At 36.7% G+C, this 22,237-nt stretch overlaps 1 protein-coding gene across 1 annotated transcript; it reads left to right on the top strand.

Moving 5' to 3' along the window:
• Nucleotides 1-7,350: 7,350 nt before the first annotated feature.
• On the top strand, nt 7,351-17,081 carry LOC117322922 (deubiquitinase DESI2-like). Its single transcript, XM_033877887.1, has 5 exons — nt 7,351-7,829; nt 9,140-9,212; nt 12,205-12,298; nt 14,621-14,762; nt 15,524-17,081. Exons 1-5 carry the CDS (start codon nt 7,791-7,793, stop codon nt 15,737-15,739), a joined length of 564 nt encoding a protein of 187 aa, XP_033733778.1. The 5' UTR covers nt 7,351-7,790; the 3' UTR covers nt 15,740-17,081.
• Nucleotides 17,082-22,237: the final 5,156 nt, after the last annotated feature.

The following is a 22,237-nucleotide window of genomic DNA, read 5'->3' as shown; positions in this document are numbered from 1 at the left end:
GATTTAGCTTTTCTTTCTTTTGAAGAGTTCAGACATAATTTTCGAACTATAAACACAAATTTTCTCCAATACCATGGACTAGTTTCAGCTATCAAGCGCTTTTTGAAAAAATTTGATTACCTGATTCAAAGACCTCAACAGCCTTTTATACCTTTTCTATTTGACATATTTTTTAAGAGTGAAAAGGGTTCAAAAGATTTTTACAAATGCCTTATTGCGCCAATATCCATACCTACTGGAACAAGAAAATGGAACCAAGAATTCATTATTGATCAAAATAAATGGGCCAAAATATTCAAACTTCCTTTTATAGTTACCAAAAGTTCTAAATTACAGTGGTTCCAAGTGAGAATTATACATCATATTTTGGTAACAAACACTTTCCTTTTTAAAATAAACTTAAGTCCTAGTATTTTATGTAACTTATGTTGAATGGAGCGTGAAACAATAGTGCACTGCTTATGGGAATGCCAAGAGGTTCAGTCACTATTACAGAGATTTGAAGCACTACTTGATATACTTTTAATTCCGTTTGCTTACAATAAAGAATCCTTCCTGTTTGGCATAGTATCACAGTACTGCAGTAATGTTGATAACGAAATTTTAATTCTTATCAAGCATTATATTTATAAAACTAGATGTCTCAGCAACTCTTCAAATCTTAATGCGCTTATTAATGTCATCAAAGATCATTTTGCTATTCAACAATACATTAATTACAGTAAAAGAGAGAAAATTAAAAGGCAATTTGAACTCAATTGGAAGAAATGGAAACCTGTTCTAGATTTATAGTCATCTGAAAAAGATAGTTCCTCTTTGCATATATAGCTTTAGGTCCCCAAAGACTGACATTGCCTGTTCTAGCTCCTTTCCATTACTTTTTATTTTTACCATTTAAAGAAATTTTCTCCCATGCTTCAGTCGTGTTTATTTTTGTCTGTCTTTGTGTGTGCGCGTTCTATGTGTGATGGTGTGTCCGGTTATGCGTCTGTCTGTGCGTGTGTCTGTTTTGTCTTGTGTGATGGTGCGTCTATGTGTGTGTCTGTCGGTGTCGAAGTGTGTGTGTGTGTGTATGTCTGCGTAATGGTGCGTCTGTCTGTGTCTATCTGTCTGTCTTGTCTGTGTGATGGTATGTCTGTCTGCTTCTTTCTCACTCTGTATAAATTTAGGTTAGGTTATGTATGGGTGTTAATTAATATGTAAATGATGTAAGTAGATGTGAGGCTTGTGGTTCAAGCTTAAAATAATCGTGATGAAGATGATGTTTTTTGTGTGATGATAAGGATGATGATGTTTTATTGTAATGAAAAAAATGATAATAATTTATGTATGGATAATGATATCATGATAGATGATGATGATGATTAAGTGTGATTCTTTTGATGATGATGATGATGATGATGATGATGATGATGAATGGACGATGATGATGATGATGATGATGGTGGTGATGGTGGTGATGATGAACCGATGATGAGGAGGAGTAGGATGATGATGAAGATGATGATGCTGATATGATGCTGATGATGATGATGATGATGATGATGATGATGATGATGAATCATGAGTATAGTTACTGTGGGTGTAAGAGTGAGAATGTGTGTGCATATATGTTTTAAATGTTTTGTATTTATGAAAAAAATCTTGAAAAATAAAAAAATTCAAAAAAAAATAATTACTACAATACAGTAATATTTTATTTGAGTGTCACACATCATATTATAAATTTAAAATGAGTTACAGTAAAAGCATGTTAAAAAATGTACATGATGCCCAGTCGTATTTGGCTTATGAGACACTTAAAAACAATTATGTGTGCTCTTTGAATATTAAGTGTCAGACCTTTATCTGTATACATATATATTACATAGCCTATGTAGGCATTTAATTATTCATAAGATTTGTTCTGATCATGTATCGTAAGAGAGAACGTCTATGCTTCATCAAAATATATATATATTTCGATAAAAGATATTGAAGATCATTATTTTGCAGAATAATTACAAACTTGTCCTTGGGATTTAAAGAATGAAAATCGTTATATAGTTACTAGATTATTTAAATAACTCAGTACTGCATTATTTTCTACATTTATAAAACATGGGTTTTCACTACATTAATGATTACGTCATGACCAGACGATACACGATGTGTTACAACGCTTCGTAACCACAAAGATAACTAATATATGCTTCTCCGCGATATCTAGTACGACTTTTCATACCCGGCCTATGTATTTGTCTGACGACTAACATCGATAAGATATTGTCCCTTTGACCAAAGTACTTTATTGCAGCTACGCGATATCAATCATATATTTGAAAAAAAACATGTTATCATCAATAGACGTGGGAACGTTTTTAACACGTGTGTACCACGAAATATAATCTAATACTTTCGATCTTTGTCGACTCGAAGTAATCAAATTCTTCTCTTAGTTTTTTTAGAAAAAAAATCGTAGAATTCGACAGGCTCAACAATTCTTGTTCAAAATGACTGAAAGTCTCTACAACTTTCATGTTATCATACGCACAGGCGCTTGCATATAGAAAATATCACTTTTGATTTTTTTTTATATGTCAGCGGTATGTGTAATGTGTACACATTGCACATGCCGCTGTCATATCAAAAAAAAATCGAAAGTGATGTTTTCTATATGCAAGCGCCTGTGATCATACGTGGTTATAAAATTTGTCTACATTCTCTAATACCTAGCTAAATAACCAAGCAGTTACCTGAATTTAGGGACATGTCCTATTCCGATAGACTGAAAAGGCTCAAATTATCTACACTCGCTAAAAGACGATATGATTGAAGTCTACAAATTGACTAGCAATATCAGCGATATCAAAGCTGCGGACTTTCTCAAGCTCTGTAGCGACGAGGTTCAAAGACACGGAACAAGAGGACATGATAAAAAGTTATATCCGCAGCATTCTCGGCTAGATATAAGGAACACGTTTTTAGTCTGCGCGTTGTTAGAATATGGAACGATCTCCCAGAACATGTTGTCCTAGCACCAACAGTAAATTCTTTCAAAAACAGACTAGATAATCATTGGGAAAAGCACGAAATTTTATGTAACTATAAGTATGAAATTATATAGGAATTGGAACTGTTGTCACAATTTATTGATTTTATTTATTGTAATAATCATATTTCGGAGTCCAGTATAGAGGATCTAAAGGTCCTGCACTGGTAATAAAATTTATCTTTATCTAAAATAACCAACACGCTGTAATGGCTGGCGTACAACTAACAGTGATAAATAACGGCACCAAAAACCATACAAGCTAACAATAGCAGGATAATTGTCTATCAGTAGCACTTTCATTTCTTTTATTGATATACGATATTTTAACAGATAAACCAGATCCGAATAAGGCGAACCGTGACTGATACACGTATTTAAAACGTTGTGAATCTAATGTAAATTAAACATAGCATTCTATATCAATTTAAGCTGTAAATGTATAACTTTTTACAACTTTCATTTTGATAATCTTTGCCGTAATCCAATTCCCCAAAATCCGCAATATGACCACATACAGCTATAACTCTACTATACTGGCTGTACCACAGGGTGGAATTCTATCACTTATCCTGTTTGGACTGAAAATCAATGATATAGTCAAATGGTGAGTCAACAGATTAAGGGCCATTTTCGCGGATGACCTCTTGAACTGTTACATATCTAAGAACATGTACAAGATAGAGAACGACACCTACAACAAACTAAAAAAACTGGGCAGACGACAACGGCTTCAAATTCCCTAAAACCAAAATTGCGTGCATGCATTTCTGCACAAAATGAAAAGCACACAATGACATAATATTTACCCTTTATAGTTCTAAAATTCCTTTTGTTGAACAACCAAAATTTCTCGGACTCATGTTTTTTATTAGAAATTCTCTTTCATATACCACATAATTATAAAGTATCTAAAGGGTAAATCTAAAGACTTTGGAACTTTTAGAACAACGCCTGTAAGAAATCACTTTATGAAAGAAGGAAAACACTTGTATTACAGTTTGCAGCCCAGTTAAACCAAATCCTAAAAATCATGCTTTTGACCAAATATTCAACCCCAAATACCAAAAACATAAACGTCTGTCAACATTTGGTGTCTGAATTGCTAATTTTCTTCAAGAACTCAACATAAATTTGACTGACATAGCTGAATTTAACATATCTGGTGTCCACCATGGAACGTACAACCACCTGGTTTTAACTTTACGTCACATGAGGGAGGAAAATCCAGTGTAATGCCCGAAGAACACAGATCCCCCTTTCAGGAATACATTTCGAATAGCCCTTCTCATACATGCAACTTTACACGGATGGTTCTAAAGAAGACGAGAAAGTGGTCGCATCCTGCTGTACTGCTAATTCTTGCATTTGAATATGTAAGCCCAGGTTTGGACACTCATCTAAAAAAAAAAAAAAAAAGACATCGCCACAATTGAGGTGGTGCCATGGATGACTGTAATGTTACCAACCGACATCGCAACATCACCTCAAATGGTGCAGCCTTGCTAATCGAAGAATAGATGCGCGACTGAGCATGCTCTATCAAATATGCCATAACGAAGTCGCTATCAACCCTTAACGCCTGGTTCCCACCCTAAGATCATCAAGACACTGCCATTAAGATTCTTACGAAAATCTCCTCTGTAGAACGCCCATGAGGAAAGAATCATTCTTTCCCCGGAAATCACTGATTGGAGCTCATTACCACATGGAATTTCAGCAGCAGACACAGAATCCTCCTTCAAAACTGCAAACTCATCTTTTAAATATTAATTTTGTTCTCTCCATTTCTTGCCACAACCATTTCATGCATGACGTCATAACCTTCAACCAGTTGAAGTGGAACATTACTTATTAGAAGTAGAAGAGACTTCAGTTTGACTACCGTGAAATCTTCGAGGAAGTTGTCCTCTTTCGACTCTGTACTGGGTACAGGCTTTGGTGATGTATGGGTACACAATTATACTTATAATCATAAAAAGTGCTCTACTGATAAAACAAAGAATTTTTTATCAACATCTACAGTATCTAAGAGGTTTACTTGATACCTCGTCAAAATGCGTACTTTATAAATATCTGGTTGATCATTTTACTTTGCAGTTTTATTTGACAAAGGATATACATGTAAAATATAGACCATGCTTATCGAAATTACGTCTGTCTGCTCATAACTTAGCTATCGAGACAAGCAGATATGTTCACTTACCAAGAAAACAAAGACTTTGTACTAAATGTAGACAAGATGTTGATGATGAGTATCATTTTATTCTAGTACGCAAACGTTTTCATGGTTTAAGAAAAAAATACATCAAACCATTTTACTGGCGCAAACCGTCAATGTATAAACTTATCCAATTACTGTGTGTTAATGATATTGGCGAAATCCGTTAGTTAGCAAGATATGTATATGATGCCAACAAAGTCATAGTGTAATTAGCATACTATAGACATGTCATCTGTATTTTATAATTTCTGTGTGGTTCAGTAATAGTCAGAATTAGTTCTCCGCCATTTTGTATGCATGAATTGTTATATGATATATGTATGTATGTATCTTGGAATCCTATATGATATGTAGCATTTGTAAATAAATTGAATTGAATTGGGTACACACAGGCGTATAATACGGATCCACCTACATGCATGCCAGGCGTTTAACACTCCATTTACAGTGGAGCAATTTTTAATCAAGTGTTCCGATTTGAAACACATTCGTGAGTCCCGAATATGAAATTTCTTCTGTGTTCCGTGGATTCGAAGGTATTATTTAGCTTTGAAATATATTCTGTAGACTTTGATGGCATCATACTTACCCTACCCTTTTGACGTTATGTAAATCACATATAGTCCATATCATCTAGATTCATTATGGCTTATTACGGCCGCAGTGGCCGAGTGGTTAAGGTGTCCCGACACTTTATCACTAGCCCTTCACCTCTGGGTTGCGAGTTCGAAACCCAAGTGGGACAGTTACCAGGAACTGACCGTAGGTTGGTGGTTTTTCTGCGGGTACTCCGGCTTTCCTCCACCTACAAAACCTGGCACGTCCTTAAATGACCCTGGCTGTTAATAGGACGTACAACAAACCAAACCAAATCTCTTTTTTATCCCCTTTTTATCTCAATTGTCTAAACGGAATATTTTTATCTGATTTTTATCTTCGCTACCCACATGTTTGTTTAGTTGAAAGTTAATTAAAAATAAGATAAATCAATTAATCACTATGGCCCCAATGACAGTGATTAAAGCTGCCGATGGGGCGTTAAACCCAAACAAACAAACCATTTAGCCTACTGGCTGCTGGTTGTTGAACTTATAAATTATGACATCTCGAATTTTAACCATATACGCTATAAATATTTCAAATAAATCAAATAGGCGAGTTCCTGTGGTGAAGCGCAACCATCTTTCTCTATGTCTAATACATGTCGGCCTATACTGTACAGTTTAAATTCGAGACCGCGTCACAACTTCTTTCAATATCCTGCTGGCAATGTTTACGATTGTTTCGGTGTCGTACCATACAAATACATAGAATTAATTTAATAAATGTCATATCAAATTATCAAAGAAACTTACGAAAGTTATTGCAGTAGGGCCTATCTTTTCTAGGAAATAACAAAGAAAACAGTTCTCTGGTGAAATTCTTTTTGTTTATTTGTTAACTGATTCATGATAAATTGCCGGAATTCCCGATATCATGAAGGGGCTGTTTCAAGAGCCTGTGGAATCCAAACGATTCAATTTAGACCCCGAGTTATTCTTATATTAATCGAGCAAATATTTAAGTGTAAAAATATATAACTTGGAAAAAGCTAGATAAGCATTAAAGTTTGTTTATTTGTTTGTTTGTTTGTTGTTGTTTTTTTTATTTATTTATTTTGCTTGTTTGTTTTTTTGGGGGGGGGGGGGGGGGGGGGGGTTGTATCAAAGGATAAAATTCAAAACCACCAGAAAACACCTTAACCTAAATACAATGTCTAACCAGAGACCTATATACTAGTATATAGGTCTCTGGTCTAACCGATCCTCATTAACATCATCAAACACAAATGTAACATTTCCTAATTTTCAATGGGAGATCTACTTTACATAACATGTAATAGGCCTATGCTTCGCTCTTTTCCTAGTTTTCTTTGCATAAGGACATAATCTAATCATATGAAATATCCTGTATGTTATAAAAATCACAGTAGGCCTATGTTATACAGGGTATATATATGGATTATTATATATTAATCTTATTGAGAAATAAATGCTTGCCTCCTCTTCACCAATCCCAGAATGTGTTCTACGTCATCATTTGTTGTGTTCGTTAACGTAATACACAGACCTGTGCATCTATTCAGTTTCCGCTTCAATATGGACAGACAGACAGACACCGATCGTTGTTGTCGGATGAGAAATCCTCCTTTATCGAGTAGCCATAAAATTTCGGACACGTTAGTTTGTTTTACGGCATTTTGCTTGTAGTGGAGATGATTTGTCTGAGAAACCGATAAATCTACATTCGCGGGGATAGGTCGGTGAATGACTCATCGCGGCCATCACGACTGTCATTTTACTTTATTATAATAGTATTATATACAATGTAGTTATTCTAGTTCATCATGAGTTGGCAAATTAATTTCGTTTGATTTCATGCATTGAAATCGGCTCAATTTCTGTTAAAACAGACGAACGGCTCTTAATCGAGGCTCATGTTATAACCTATACTGTATATATTGTGAATTAATCTCAGGAGATTTCTACGGTGGATATGGCGAGGGAACCAATTATTGTGAATGTCTATGACATGGTAAGGATATTGATACACATGTACATATTTAATGAACTATCATTTAACGCTGCTACAGCGCTGACAAAGAATAATTATGATCGATTTGAAATAATAAAAATACAGGCTGTAGTACATTCTTTATGCTATTGCCACTGTCCAAATATGAGCTTTTGATTGTTTCTTGAATTAATATCATACAATATAATTACATGTAAGCTTTTTGAACATTATATGATCACTGTGTCACATGCTTGAGTTCCTCTTTGACTGTTGTATGTGTCAATACTCGAGTAATGCAATTTTAAAACCAAGGATGACTGAAATAATAGAATGTAAACAAATGTAGCGGGACTGAACTGGGTTAATCATCGGTGACCAAGTAGCTCAATTGGTAGAACATTCGGCTACTGTTTGGAGGTCCCGGGTTTGAACCCCAGTCTGGCCGCTATACTTCCTCCTCTCCGGTTACAAAATTGGCACCCTGCTAAAACATACCCTCAATGGTGGTATAAGGGTCTCGTGACTGTCTTCGAGGGCAAAGACTTGGAAAAAAGGAGGGAGGTGTGTAGCGGGACTGGACTGGGTCGATCATCAGTGACCAGGTAGCACAATTGGTAGAGCATCCGGCTAGTGTACGGAGATCCCAGGTTCAAACCCCGGTCTGGCCACTACATTTCCTCCTCTCCTATTACACAAAAAAAGGAGGGATGATGGGGGGAAAATAATCATAAAGAAAGGTGAAGAAAAACCGAATTTTTTTTCACTTGTTTGTGTTGATAAGAGAGTACTTATGCTGTGGGTACACCTTTATTCATTTTTGTGACCAGCAGTATATAGGCTTTCGGCCCTATCTGCACTGTAACATCTTTGTGATAGGCAGTGTATAGGCTGTCGGCACTGTAACATCTTTGTGATAGGAAGGGATAGTCCTTCAGCACTGAAGCATCTTTAAGTATGCAAGTAACTAATATAAAAACTAGTTAATTAACATCTTCTTTTAATGACTGTTTATTATATATAAACAAAACATAGAAAGTACAAAGAAGGGCTGCACGATTCATCACAAATAGAAACACCAAGTATCTGTGATATATTAGACCTATTAAAAATTTAAAACTTGCGAAAACTCGACCGTTAAACTGACACACTTTGTCTTGTTACATGAAATCACAATCAACCTGGTTGCAATCCTAAAAACAGACAGGCGTATTACACTTCAGCATCAATCCAGAAACACATTCTTCTATCCTTCCTTGATCCGATTTGCTGTGATCAACTTTTCAAGTATTGATACCCAAATTAATGACTCTTTGATTGATCTGTTCCAGTACTGGATCAACGAGTACACTACCAATCTGGGAATTGGGGTGTTCCATGCTGGGGTAGAAGCATTTGGAGTAGGTAAGTGAAGTCAAACAAATCACAAATGTGTTATGACTGAATTGCCAGACATATACATTTATAGTCGTGTAATTATGTTATTAATCTCTTAGCTGTTCAACAGGAACCTTACACTATGTATTTATATTCCTCAAATTAAAGCAATTAATGTTAGCTACATGTATATAGTGGTAGGTGGCATCATATCACAAATCATGTAAAAAATGTTTATATATTCTCATTGGCATACATGCCATACCTCCCGGCGTGAGACAAAATCTCCCTTATTTTCAAGTCATTTATTTCCTCCCGGCAGGAGAGCCAAAATTCCCGTATTTTGTAATTCCCTCCGGTATTTTTGCCGACGCCATTTTTGTTTACAATTCAGTGTTTTTCTCGCAAGATTTGGCTAAATTTAGCGATCACGTGATCCATCTGTTCACGTGATCACTCAATCAAAATGGCGCCTGTTGGACACGGCTTTCACACGAAGCTCTGGCTAGTGTAATGTTTGCGCTAGAATATCTATTACCATGAAATAAAGGCAAGTCGCTTACAAACAACTTTAACCCCCTTAGCTAACAGACTTGAATTATTGTTTGTTTTCTTTTAGGACCATACTTTGATGATGGTAATTGATACAGAGTCTGGTCAGACGCAAAATCACACGTGTTTTCATTTACCATGTGTATATCGTTGATCAGTGATAGCAAGATGAAATCCGATAATTTCTTTTAGAAAACTATCAAAATTAGCACATCTGTTGGTCGTTACAAAGTGGTCAATCATGGTGTTTACAATGACTGTACAGTCCATGACAGAGACAATATACAAAATCTAGAATTATCGTGATAAGATTTACTGCAGTGTCCTAACATTAACATCTTCCGTTCTCATAATTTCATGTATACACTTGCACACTTGGAATATTTTTATATCTAAATGGTCCAACATAAGGTATCCCACAGGACATTTCATGGTGATTTTTACAACTGATGTGTTCCCTCGGAGTGGATCAAGCTTTCTAATTTTAAGAAAATCCAAGCTGATAAATGAATAACTTGCTTGTCTTAATCTTTAGCTACATGTAATTATAATATACCCTTTTCAAATGCTGTTATGCAATATGCATAAAGCTGTGAAACTTTTTGTGTTGCATAAAAAAAATCGGAAAAAAATTCATATCATCAGAATCTGAATGTATACTTACTTCATTTTTTACCTTATACAACTTTTTGTTGTTTGCATATACAATATGATTAATATTTAAAATAAATACAAATATTCTTTATCACTTTCAAAATTAGTTAATTGCTAAAAAATTGAGTAAAAATGTCGATATTTATGTCGCGCACAAATCTCCCTTATTTTAGGTAAAATTCCCTTAAAATAATCATCAATCTCCCTTATTGGTCTCCCAAAAATATGGCATGTATGCATTGGTTTGATATTGGACAAATTGCAATTGGATGATCATGAAGAATCTGCCGACTTGTTGAAAATGTAAAAAGCTATGCTTAACATCACTGGCATCAGAGAAAAACAACCAGATGCTTTGTTTTCATATTGTCATTGTAAGTCAAATAAAGACGGGGAAGTACACCAAGTATACAAATTCTCTCACATTTTATGACAAATCATTCATTCACCTTTTATGCTAAAATTAATTTTAGAACTTTCAATCATATGATTAAATACACGAAATTATACTATATTTTTAGCTCACCTGCCCGAAGGGCAAGTGAGCTTATGCCGTGGTGCGTCGTCCGTCCGTCCGTCCGGCCGTCCGTCTGGCCGTCCGGCCGTCCGGCCGTCCGGCGTCAACTTTTTCATTCAAACAACTTCTTCTCAATAACCAAGAGGCCCAGGGACTTGATATTGGGCTTGTAGCATGCTGGGGTGAAGGGCTACAAAGTTTGTTCAAATAAATGACCTTGACCTTCATTCAAGGTCATATGAGTCAAATAGGCTATAATCTTCAAACGACTTCTTCTCAATAACCAAGAGGCCCAGGGACTTGATATTGGGCCTGTAGCATGCTGGGGTGAAGGGCTACAAAGTTTGTTCAAATAAATGACCTTGACCTTCATTCAAGGTCAAATGGGTCAAATAGGCTATAATCTTCAAACGACTTCTTCTCAATAACCAAGAGGCCCATGGACTTGATATTTGGCCTGTAGCATGCTGGGGTGAAGGGCTACAAAGTTTGTTCAAATAAATGACCTTGACCTTCATTCAAGGTCATATGAGTCAAATAGGCTATAATCTTCAAACGACTTCTTCTCAATAACCAAGAGGCCCAGGGACTTGATATTGGGCCTGTAGCATGCTGGGGTGAAGGGCTACAAAGTTTGTTCAAATAAATGACCTTGACCTTCATTCAAGGTCACATGGGTCAAATAGGCTATAATCTTCAAACGACTTCTTCTCAATAACCAAGAGGCCCAGCGACTTGATATTGGGCCTGTAGCATGCTGGGGTGAAGGGCTACAAAGTTTGTTCAAATAAATGACCTTGACCTTCATTCAAGGTCACATGGGTCAAATAGGCTGTAATCTTCAAACGACTTCTTCTCAATAACCAAGAGGCCCAGGGACTTGATATTGGGCCTGTAGCATGCTGGGGTGAAGGGCTACAAAGTTTGTTCAAATAAATGACCTTGACCTTCATTCAAGGTCACATGGGTCAAATAGGCTATAATCTTCATACGACTTCTTCTCAATAACCAAGAGGCCCAGGGACTTGATATTAGGCCTGTAGCATGCTGGGGTGAAGCACTACCAATTTTGTTCAAATAAATGACCTTGACCTACATTCAAGGTCACAGGGGTGAAATCGGCTCAAATCTGTAAACAATAATTTTGCGATAGCCAAGAGCCTTTTCAACTAGCTTGGTTGTAGTTACTATATACATGTACATGTTCTGGCTTTCTGCTTTGATCAATAAAGAAGATTAATGGTCCATATCAAAATTCTTTACATAAACATGATGTGTTCATATTTATTATCATAGAGTATGGCTATGGAGGTCATCCGCTGCCAATGTCCGGCATCTTTGAGATCACTCCCCGGGATGCAGAGGACTTGGGTGAACAGTTCAAATTCAAGTAAGTCCACTTCAGTATTTTGTGTTATAAAACATACCATGTTTACTGAAATTATAAGCATCCTTGTTAACACAGTTTTCTTATTACTAACGGGGTAAGTAACCCTTAAAGTTAATCAGGGTTTGAAGAGCTTTAAACAGAAAACGGGGTTTGTACTGTCCTGAAAATGCCCTAATGCTGAGGCTAGAGCCCTAAATGGCCCTAATTCTGAGGCTAGAGCCCTAAATAGCCCTAATTCTTAGGCTAGAGCCCTAAATGGTCCTAATTCTGTTGCTAGAGCCCTAAATGGTCCTAATTCTGAGGCTAGAGCCCTAAATGGTCCTAATTCTGAGGCTAGAGCCCTAAATGGCCCTAATTCTGAGGCTGGAGCCCTAAATGGCCCTAATTCTGAGGCTGGAGTCCTAAATGGTCCTAATTCTGAGGCTAGAGCCCTAAATGGCCCTAATTCTGTTGCTAGAGCCCTAAATGGTCCTAATTCTGAGGCTAGAGCCCTAAATGGCCCTAATTCTGTTGCTAGAGCCCTAAATGGTCCTAATTCTGAGGCTAGAGCCCTAAATGGCCGTAATTCTGAGGCTGGAGCCCTAAATGGCCCTAATTCTGAGGCTAGAGCCCTAAATGGCCCTAATTCTGAGGCTGGAGCCCTAAATGGTCCGAATTCTGAGGCTGGAGCCCTAAATGGCCCTAATTCTGAGGCTGGAGCCCTTAATGGCCCTAATTTTGAGGCTGGAGCCCTAAATGGCCCTAATTATGAGGCTAGAGCCCTAATATAAATGGTCCTAATTCTGAGGCTAGAGCCCTAAATGGCCCTAATTCTGAGGCTAGAGCCCTAAATGGCCCTAATTCTGAGGCTGGAGCCCTAAATGGCCCTAATTCTGAGGCTAGAGCCCTAAATGGCCCTAATTCTGAGGCTGGAGCCCTAAATGGCCCTAATTCTGAGGCTAGAGCCCTAAATGGCCCTAATTCTGAGGCTGGAGCCCTAAATGGTCCTAATTCTGAGACTGGAGCCCTAAATGGCCCTAATTCTGAGGCTAGAGCCCTAAATGGCCCTAATTCTGAGGCTGGAGCCCTAAATGGTCCTAATTCTGAGACTGGAGCCCTAAATGGCCCTAATTCTGAGGCTAGAGCCCTAAATGGCCCTAATTCTGAGGCTGGAGCCCTAAATGGTCCTAATTCTGAGACTGGAGCCCTGAATGGCGCTAATTCTGAGGCTAGAGCCCTTAATGGCCCTAATGCTCCTAATGCTGAGGCTAGAGCCCTAAATGGCCCTAATTCTGGGGCTAGAGCCCTAAATGGCCCTAATTCTGAGGCTGGAGCACTAAATGGTCCTAATTCTGAGGCTAGAGCCCTAAATGGCCCTAATTATGTGGCTAGAGCCCTAAATGGCCCTAATTCTGAGGCTAGAGCCCTAAATGGTCCTAATTATGAGGCTAGAGCCCTAAATGGCCCTAATTCTGAGGCTGGAGCCCTAAATGGTCCTAATTTAGAGCCTAGACTGCCTAAATGGCCCTAATTATGAGGCTAGAGCCCTAAATGGCCCTAATTATGCGGCTAGAGCCCTACTAACATGGCCCTAATTCTGATGGGCAGCTATTTATATTATGTTTATAAGTAAGCTTAACTAGACCAGAGGGTTTTGATCAGATCAGCTTGTGATCACCAGCATGTGCTGTCCATGCTGAAAAGGAGAGAAACTTGACACACATAACTAAATCTAATCTTTTTGGGGAAAGGGGGAAGGAAAAATAGGAGCTTCTTCTAAAGTTACAATAAAAAAAGCATTGTAAAAGGAACTGATTGGACACTAATTTGGATATACTGTACATATCGACTATAACAGGGAATTTTCAGGGAAGTTCCTGCCAATTATGTTATAGGGAAAACAGTGATGTGATTCACTAACAACTATATATTTAGCAGGGAACTCTGGGAATTCCCTGTCAACTATATATAACAGAGAACAGTCATGTGATCACCAGGCTACTATGAACTATAATATAAAAGTGAACTGTCAGGGGATTACTTGACTTTGCCCCCTGTCTCTGGAATATTAAAATTATAAATAAAATTGAGCTTTATGATTTTGGTCCCTAGGGTATGTCTGATTCTAGAGTTTTAAACTAGGGGGAGATAATCTAGTATTAGAATTTAGCTTGGTAATTCTAAACAACAAAAAATTTGGGTCTGGTGGCCAGTCCAGGGGGATTACCTGTCAACTATTTAACAAAACAGCCTTGGATTATCCTGTCAACTGTTGAATTGAGAATTGCTATTATTTGTGCAATACACTAACAGTGGTACACTTAAATATATTGTTATTTCCAGGGAATCTATACATATTGGAACAACAGATTTTATGCCAGAAGATGTGAAAAGAATTGTTGAGCAACTTGGCAAGGGATTCCGTGGCGACCGCTACCACCTACTGAATAACAACTGCAATCATTTTTCATCATCATTGACCCAGGTAAATACTCACTGATGCAGATACTAAAGTTCTCACTAACGCATTGAATTACTAATACAGGGAAACTTCAACTGAGACAAAACTTCCACTGACCAAAGCAAAATTTTACTACATTAGTAAATAACAACAAAATTTACTGACACTGGTCAAACTTGAGCAAGACTTAACTGATACATGCAAAGCTTCACTGAAATAATCAACTTCTTGACTGTAGTAGTAGTAGTGATTGAACTGCAGATAATATCCTAGTAATGGACTACCCAACTGCATCAATCATGTCTAATCGGCAGAGGCAAATATTGAGAAAGTGATTTGACAGTCAAAAGTGAGTGCATCATTCCCTCTGGTTGGGGATGGAGTATGATGTGCGACACTGAAGTATTGTTATCCATTAATGGAACTTCCATATAAAAAGTCATTTTGAAATTTTACTATAAAGCAGGGGTCTGGGAACCGACCAGAGGACAAGGGTGAAAACTCCACTAAATAATAGATGAGAAATCCACATTACTTTAATTGAACTTAGGGATCACTTTGTCGGTTGTCACATGAGTTGTCATCAGTTTTGTCGATGTCAGCAGCGTCGGTCACACTTTATTTTTTTTGATGGTTCAAATTTCTCTTTTTCCTTCATCCTGGTGAAACCATTCTTCTTATTTTCTTATTTTCTTGTTATAGATAAGTAAAAAATTGTTTAATTTACTTTGTAGTTAAGCAATTGTTGCCTTTCTCATAGATCATTTGGCATTTCTTTTTAATAGATTCTGTGTGGAAAAGAGCTGCCAAGTTGGGTGAACAGACTTGCCTACATCAGTACCTGTATACCGTTCTTGGAGCGGGCCTTACCAAAGGAGTGGCTTACACCTGTAGCCTTACAGGCAGTTATACAAGAGCCCATGTCCCCGCCCCACGACGCTAGAGAAACGCAGCCCGATTACTCGGACCACTCAGATCATATACACAATCGACATCTATAGATAATACATGGCAATGCAAAATATATTTTGTTTATACAGAGAAGAAATATTACTATTTTATTATGTTGATTTATACGAATACATGACGGCTATTTCTGAATAGTGTCTCAAGATTGGAAAAAGCTTTAAACCTCTTTTCTTTGTTGAGATAATTTCTTGTAGACCTGATAGATTTTAATTGCCATGTATGCTCATATAAGGATGAAGTTGAAACTGCTTCAAATCAATGTTGTCATGCTAATCACAAATTAACTTTGTTTAGTTCTTTGTTTAAACATTATTGTCTTTATGCCATTTGCATCAGACTCAGTATTAATTAGATTTCTGCTGTTTATTATGAAACAGATGCAAGGATTTGAATCATCATAGCTATTTTAAAACTATGTACAATGAGTATGCATGGTCAATTTAAATATTTATTCTAAAAATTTGTCGATGGATTTTTAATGTTAACAGTACCGGTTTCCCCTCGCCAGATTGGGCAAGTGAGCTTATGGCACGGCACCTTGTTTGTCAATTTCCTAGGGTTGCGATATTTGGCCAGTAGCATGCTGGGCTAAGGGCTACCAAGTTTGTTCTAATGAATGACCTTAACTCACTCTCAAAGTCACAGAGGTCAAATGTGTTAAAATCTTTAAATGATTTACTCTCAGTATCCAAAAGTTTAAGGTTCATGATATTTGTTCAGCTGAGGTCAAAAGTCTTGTTGACTTTGAGATGGTCCTAACCAAGTTCTGTCCGAAATCCAATATGGCAACCATCTTTAAAAACACCTTTTAAACTTCTGAAGTTCCACCTCTGGGATTCAGTTCAATCCTGCCTGAAATGAACCTGAAATGGTCCTGAGCAAGTGTTAAATTTTGGTTTGGTCTGGAATCAAAGATGGTTGCCATATCCAACAGTACCAACATGACCATTAAGGCCCATGGGCCCCACAGAAACCCTGAAACCAAATACTGATACCCTAGTGAAATAAGCCTTTCATCACTTGTACCAAAACCTTAACATTAGATTTGGCATAAAAATGTTAGAAAATACAGATTTTTTTCCCCAAAAATAATTTATTCTGACTTTTGGTGACAAGGTTATAGTTAACCCCCACACAAACTCTTGAAACCAAATATCAGTACTCTAGTGCAATTATAAGGGGATTTGGTGATACCTTTCAACACTTGCACCAAAACTTTAATAATATTCAGAATCTCAACGCTGACGCTGATTCCAGCATTGGGGTTACAACATAATTGCCTTCTCTAAGTTCGAGAGGCGACTAAAAAATGTTCAAGATGCTCAGTTGTGAATTGTCTTTATTGTTTTGTATACTTATTATGTAAGTTTTTTATTTTAAAAAAATGTCTGGATTTTATTGTGCAATATTTTGATGTCAACTGAAGCAATGATATATGCTTCAGTTGGAACTGTTATGTCATTAACATACAATATGTATGTGTACAATTTATGCATTGAAAGTATTTATCACGAAATATTAGTGAACTTGTTATTATAGTGACATATATGATGTATATATTCATCTCGGTACAACTACGACAGGAAAATACAATCTTTAACCTTGATATCAACAACACATAGTGTATATGATACATTGTTTTCTTAATATAACTAGTAACACGAATGACAAAGGAAGACAATTTTATGACTTGTGTCCTAGTCGACGACCTAGAACTCACAGTACTTTATTATATAATCCACATCCATGTATATACATTTCATAGGTATTCATATCGGCTAATAGATAAATAGGGTCGACCATCATTGCACCATTGAAATGTACATTTTGAAGAATATTGATGTGGCTTAGTGGTATAAGCTGCAGGTATATTTGGTTATTGCCTTCCTTCATCATTTGTGTTACTATGTTCTAATTTATATTGATATAACATGGACTTCACATGTACAATATTTAGAAGGTAAAAAAGTATTGTACCACATTTCAGTTTAAGTCATATTTATGATTATGGAAACAATAGTTATATCCATGACCATGATATCTTAGTTTCATTATGTACATTTGTATATGGAATCACGTAAAGCTGGAAATCTTTGCTGTATTTCAGGTTTAAGTCCCCCACTATAAAAGTTGTCCGGGCTGCATCTCCACTCAAACTAGGTCACTCTGACCTTCATGTTGACCTTTGATCAACATCAAAGAAAAGTTTGTCTGGGCTCTTATCTCCTACACTACTTGTCACTGGAACTTCATACTTGGGTTATGGGTTCAACTTGGTGAGGTGGTATTACTCTATCATGTATCAAATGTAGGTCACTCTGATCTATATTTCAACTTTGATCTACATCACGAAAATGTTTGTCTCTATCTCCTACACTACTTGTCATTGGAGCTTTATATTTGGATATGGGTTCACCTTATGCGCAGTATTATGAATTTATCATCTTCATGTATGCATTCTTGGCATATGATTTCTGGGGACTGTAATTTGCCGAATTGTCATCTTGTTTCTGAATATAATTCTATAAAGACTGAAAAATGTACATAATATATGGGGTTTTTTTGGTTGTTTTTTGTTTGTTTGTTTTTTTAAGAGAGAAAATCATATTGCAAAAATTTCTAAATTTGCAGTATTTGACAGTATTTGGAAAAATACAAATATGCCCTTGGGAGAGAGGAATACCCTAATTTTTTTTAACCTATTAATTTTGGTCCCAATAGGGGAAATATATAAGAATTTTAAAGCCATTCTTGTTGACAGGATTTGGTTGACAATTCTTTGAACCATTGTTAGTAGAGGCAGCTCGATAAAATAGGAAACTATTTGCAATATAACTTGTTTGAGAGTATTTTGCCATGATTACTGAAATATCCAGATGAGCGATGCAGATCCCCTGGGCGTCTTGTTACTATCTAAGCTTTAATTTTACCCACCACAACCTAAATTTTCAGTAACGCACCTAATTATAAAATGCAAGTGCTATTTTTAGCCCACCATCATCAGATGGTGGGCTATTCAAATCGCCCTGCGTCCGTGGTCCGTCGTCCGTCCGTCCGTAAACAATTCTTGTTATCGCTAATCCTCAGATAGTACTGAAGGGATCTTTCTCAAATTTCATATGTAGGTTCCCCTTGATGCCTAGTTATGCATATTGCATTTTGGGACCGATCGGAAAACAACATGGCCGACAGGCAGCCATCTTGGATTTTGACCATTGAAGTTTGTTATCGCTATTTCTGAGAAAGAGCTGAAGGGATCTTTCTCAAATTTCATATGTAGGTTCCCCTTGGTGCCTAGTTATGCATATTGCATTTTGGGACCGATCGGAAAACAACATGGCCGACAGGCAGCCATCTTGGATTTTGACCATTGAAGTTTGTTATCGCTATTTCTAAGAAAGTACTTAAGGGATCTTTCTCAAATTTCATATGTGGGTTTCCCTTGGTGCCTAGATATGCATATTGCATTTTGGGACCGATTGGAAAACAACATGGCCGACGGGCAGCCATCTTGGATTTTGACCATTGAAGTTTGTTATCGCTATTTCTGAGAAAGTGCTGAAGGGATCTTTCTCAAATTTTATATGTAGGTTTCCCATGGTGTCTAGTTATGCATATTGCATTTTGGGACAGATCGAAACAAAACATGGCCGACAGGCAGCCATCTTGGATTTTGACCATTGAAGTTTGTTATCGCTATTTCTGAGAAAGTACTGAAGGGATCTTTCTCAAATTCCATATGTAGGTTCCCCTTGGTGCCTTGTTATGCATATCACATTTTGGGACCGATCAGTAAACAAGATGGCCGTCATGCAGTCATCTTGGATTTTGACCATTGAAGTTTGTTATCGCTATTTCTCAGAAAGTACTGAAGGGATCGTTCTCAAATTTCATATGTAGGTTCCCCTTGGTGCCTAGTAATGCATATCGCATTTTGGGACTGATCGGAAAACAACATGGCCGACAGGCAGCCATCTTGGATTTTGACCATAGAAGATTGTTATCGCTATTTCTGAGAAAGTACTGATTGGATCTTTCTCCAATTTCATATGTAGGTTCCCCTTGGTGCCTAGTTATGCATATCGCATTTTGAGACCAATCAGAAAACAACATGGCCGACAGGCAGCCATCTTGTATTTCGAAAATTGAAACTGGTTATCACTATTACTAAGAAACTATTGAAGGGATCTTCCTGAAATTTCATATGTAGGTTCCCCCAGGTGCTTAGTTATGCATATTGCATTTTGAGACCAATCGGAAAACAACATGGCCGACAAGCAGCCATCTTGGATTTTGACAATTGAAGTTTGTTATCACTATTTCTCAGAAAGCACTGAAGGAATCTTTCTCAAATTCCATATATAGGTTCCCCTTGGTGCCTTAATCTTAAATTTTATATATAGGTTTCCCTTGTTTGAAAAGTACTAGAGGTTTCTTCTGAGTTTACACAGATTAGTAAGACTTAGAAGAAGAGAAAAGTAGAGAAAAGATCAATCTGACATGGAACCTATGAAGAACAATCAATGGTGGGCGCCAAGATCCCTCTGGGATCTCTTGTTTCACAACCAGAATTAATTTTGTGAAGTACGCCTAAAAAATATGTAACGGACACAAATGTTTTGACAACAAGTACTAATCCCACTAGCATGCCTAAAGAATTTGCAATAGCACTAATTTTAGACAACCAAAACTTACCTGCCACGGCCAGCACTAATCCTGTGAAATATGTCTGATAACTATACAACGCAATAAACTTTAAGCGTTGCAAACATTATAAAGACAACATTAGCTCACAGCGGCCATTATAGCCATTTAAAGAAGTGGTGTATGAAAGATCGGGCATTCCTGTCTCCCAGTGATGGTGCTGTCATCACAACATGATATACTGCTGCTCATTAAAAACACAAGTTGTCTTAAAGTATCTTATTACAGCATAATAGAATTTCTACTGTACAATATCCGATGTGTTTACCTACAAAACTTGTGTAACATGTGTAGCGGCAAAATCCGACAGTGCTGTTTCAAACTTATATCTTATGTATATTGTTGAAGTTACAGTGAATTTATATAGAATTATGAGTTTTATTTCTCTTACTTGTCAATCATGCAGTTTAATGTACGGCTGCATTTGGTGTGGATCTGTTGAAGAAGCAAGTAGAAACAAAAGTTAGTGATAATATAGAATTATGCTTGTTGTTGTTGTAAATGATTTATAGTGTCATAAATTAACAGGTAGTCAAGTTATGGGGTCCAGGTTTTCCTGTGACGATGAATTTTCACTTGTATTGGAACAAATAATCAAGTGCTGCTGAAACAGCAAGAGGAATCATATTGAATACACTGGTGTGCAGATTTAGGTTTTCTGCTACACTCACTTTCTCTGTGTTAAGCTTGTGCTTATTGTCTCCCCCAAAAAGAATGGGGTACTTATTGTTTCTTTCTATTAAAGTCCCCTGAACAAAGTTTAGGAGACTTATTGTTTTTACTCTTTTTCTTTCTCAGTCCCCTAAACAAAGTTTGGAGACTTATTTCTTTTAAACGTTGTTCGTTTCTTAGACCCCAGAGTAGAATTGCAGTTTGTATAATTAAATTTTCTTATACCATTGCAACATTTATATATACTACTGCCTTGTTCAATCCAATATGGCTGACGTCAAACACTGCAAACCACAAACTTATTATAAATAGGATAGGTTGTGTACTTGTCGTTATATTAAAGAAATCTGTAAAAAAAAAAAAAAAAGATAAATGAATGGTATTTGACGTTTGTTTGAGATGATAATGGCGGATGCTAATTATGAGGATTAACCTGATTTTGAGGATTAACCCGATTATGAGGATTAACCCGATTATGAGGATTAACCTGATTATGAGGATTAACCCGATTATGAGGATTAACCTGATTATGAGGATTAACCCGATTATGAGGATTAACCCGATTATGAGGATTAACCCGATTATGAGGATTAACCCGATTATGAGGATTAACCCGATTATGAGGATTAACATACACTCTTGTATTTACATGTAGGACATGGTAGTCATACTCTAAGCTTAGGTGGTATTTGTGGTCAGGGTGACTGATCGTTATGTTACCACCTAATTCAAAATGTTGTTTTCTGTTGAGGATAGCAGTCAATAAATCAAATACAAATTGATGTTTCTTGTTGTTATTTGTGTTTTGTCAGGGAGAAATTTCTAGGAAATCCAAAAGTGGAATCATTTTGATATCAGTAGTTGTTTCTAATTTTACAACTGCCATTTTTGGTAACAGACTTTAGAAAAACTTTTTCTTGAATTCTGCAAGGTGTAAAGGATTTTTCAAATGAATTATCCTGGCCCTTTTTCAAGGTCACAGGGGTCTATAAATGGGAATTTTTGAGAATCTGGTTGTGTATCACTACATCCAGCACTTGGATATAACGAGAGAGAAAATAAAAGAAAAGAAATAATCTTTAGCTCGGATACTGTGAATAAATATTCTTTTATTCGTCATGATAGTGGACCATATGGTAAATAAATTTGGATGG

The sequence above is a fragment of the Pecten maximus genome, chromosome 3 (genome assembly GCF_902652985.1).
Source record: "Pecten maximus chromosome 3, xPecMax1.1, whole genome shotgun sequence".
NCBI lineage: Eukaryota > Metazoa > Mollusca > Bivalvia > Pectinida > Pectinidae > Pecten > Pecten maximus.
This window is presented reverse-complemented; position numbering and strand designations above follow the sequence as displayed.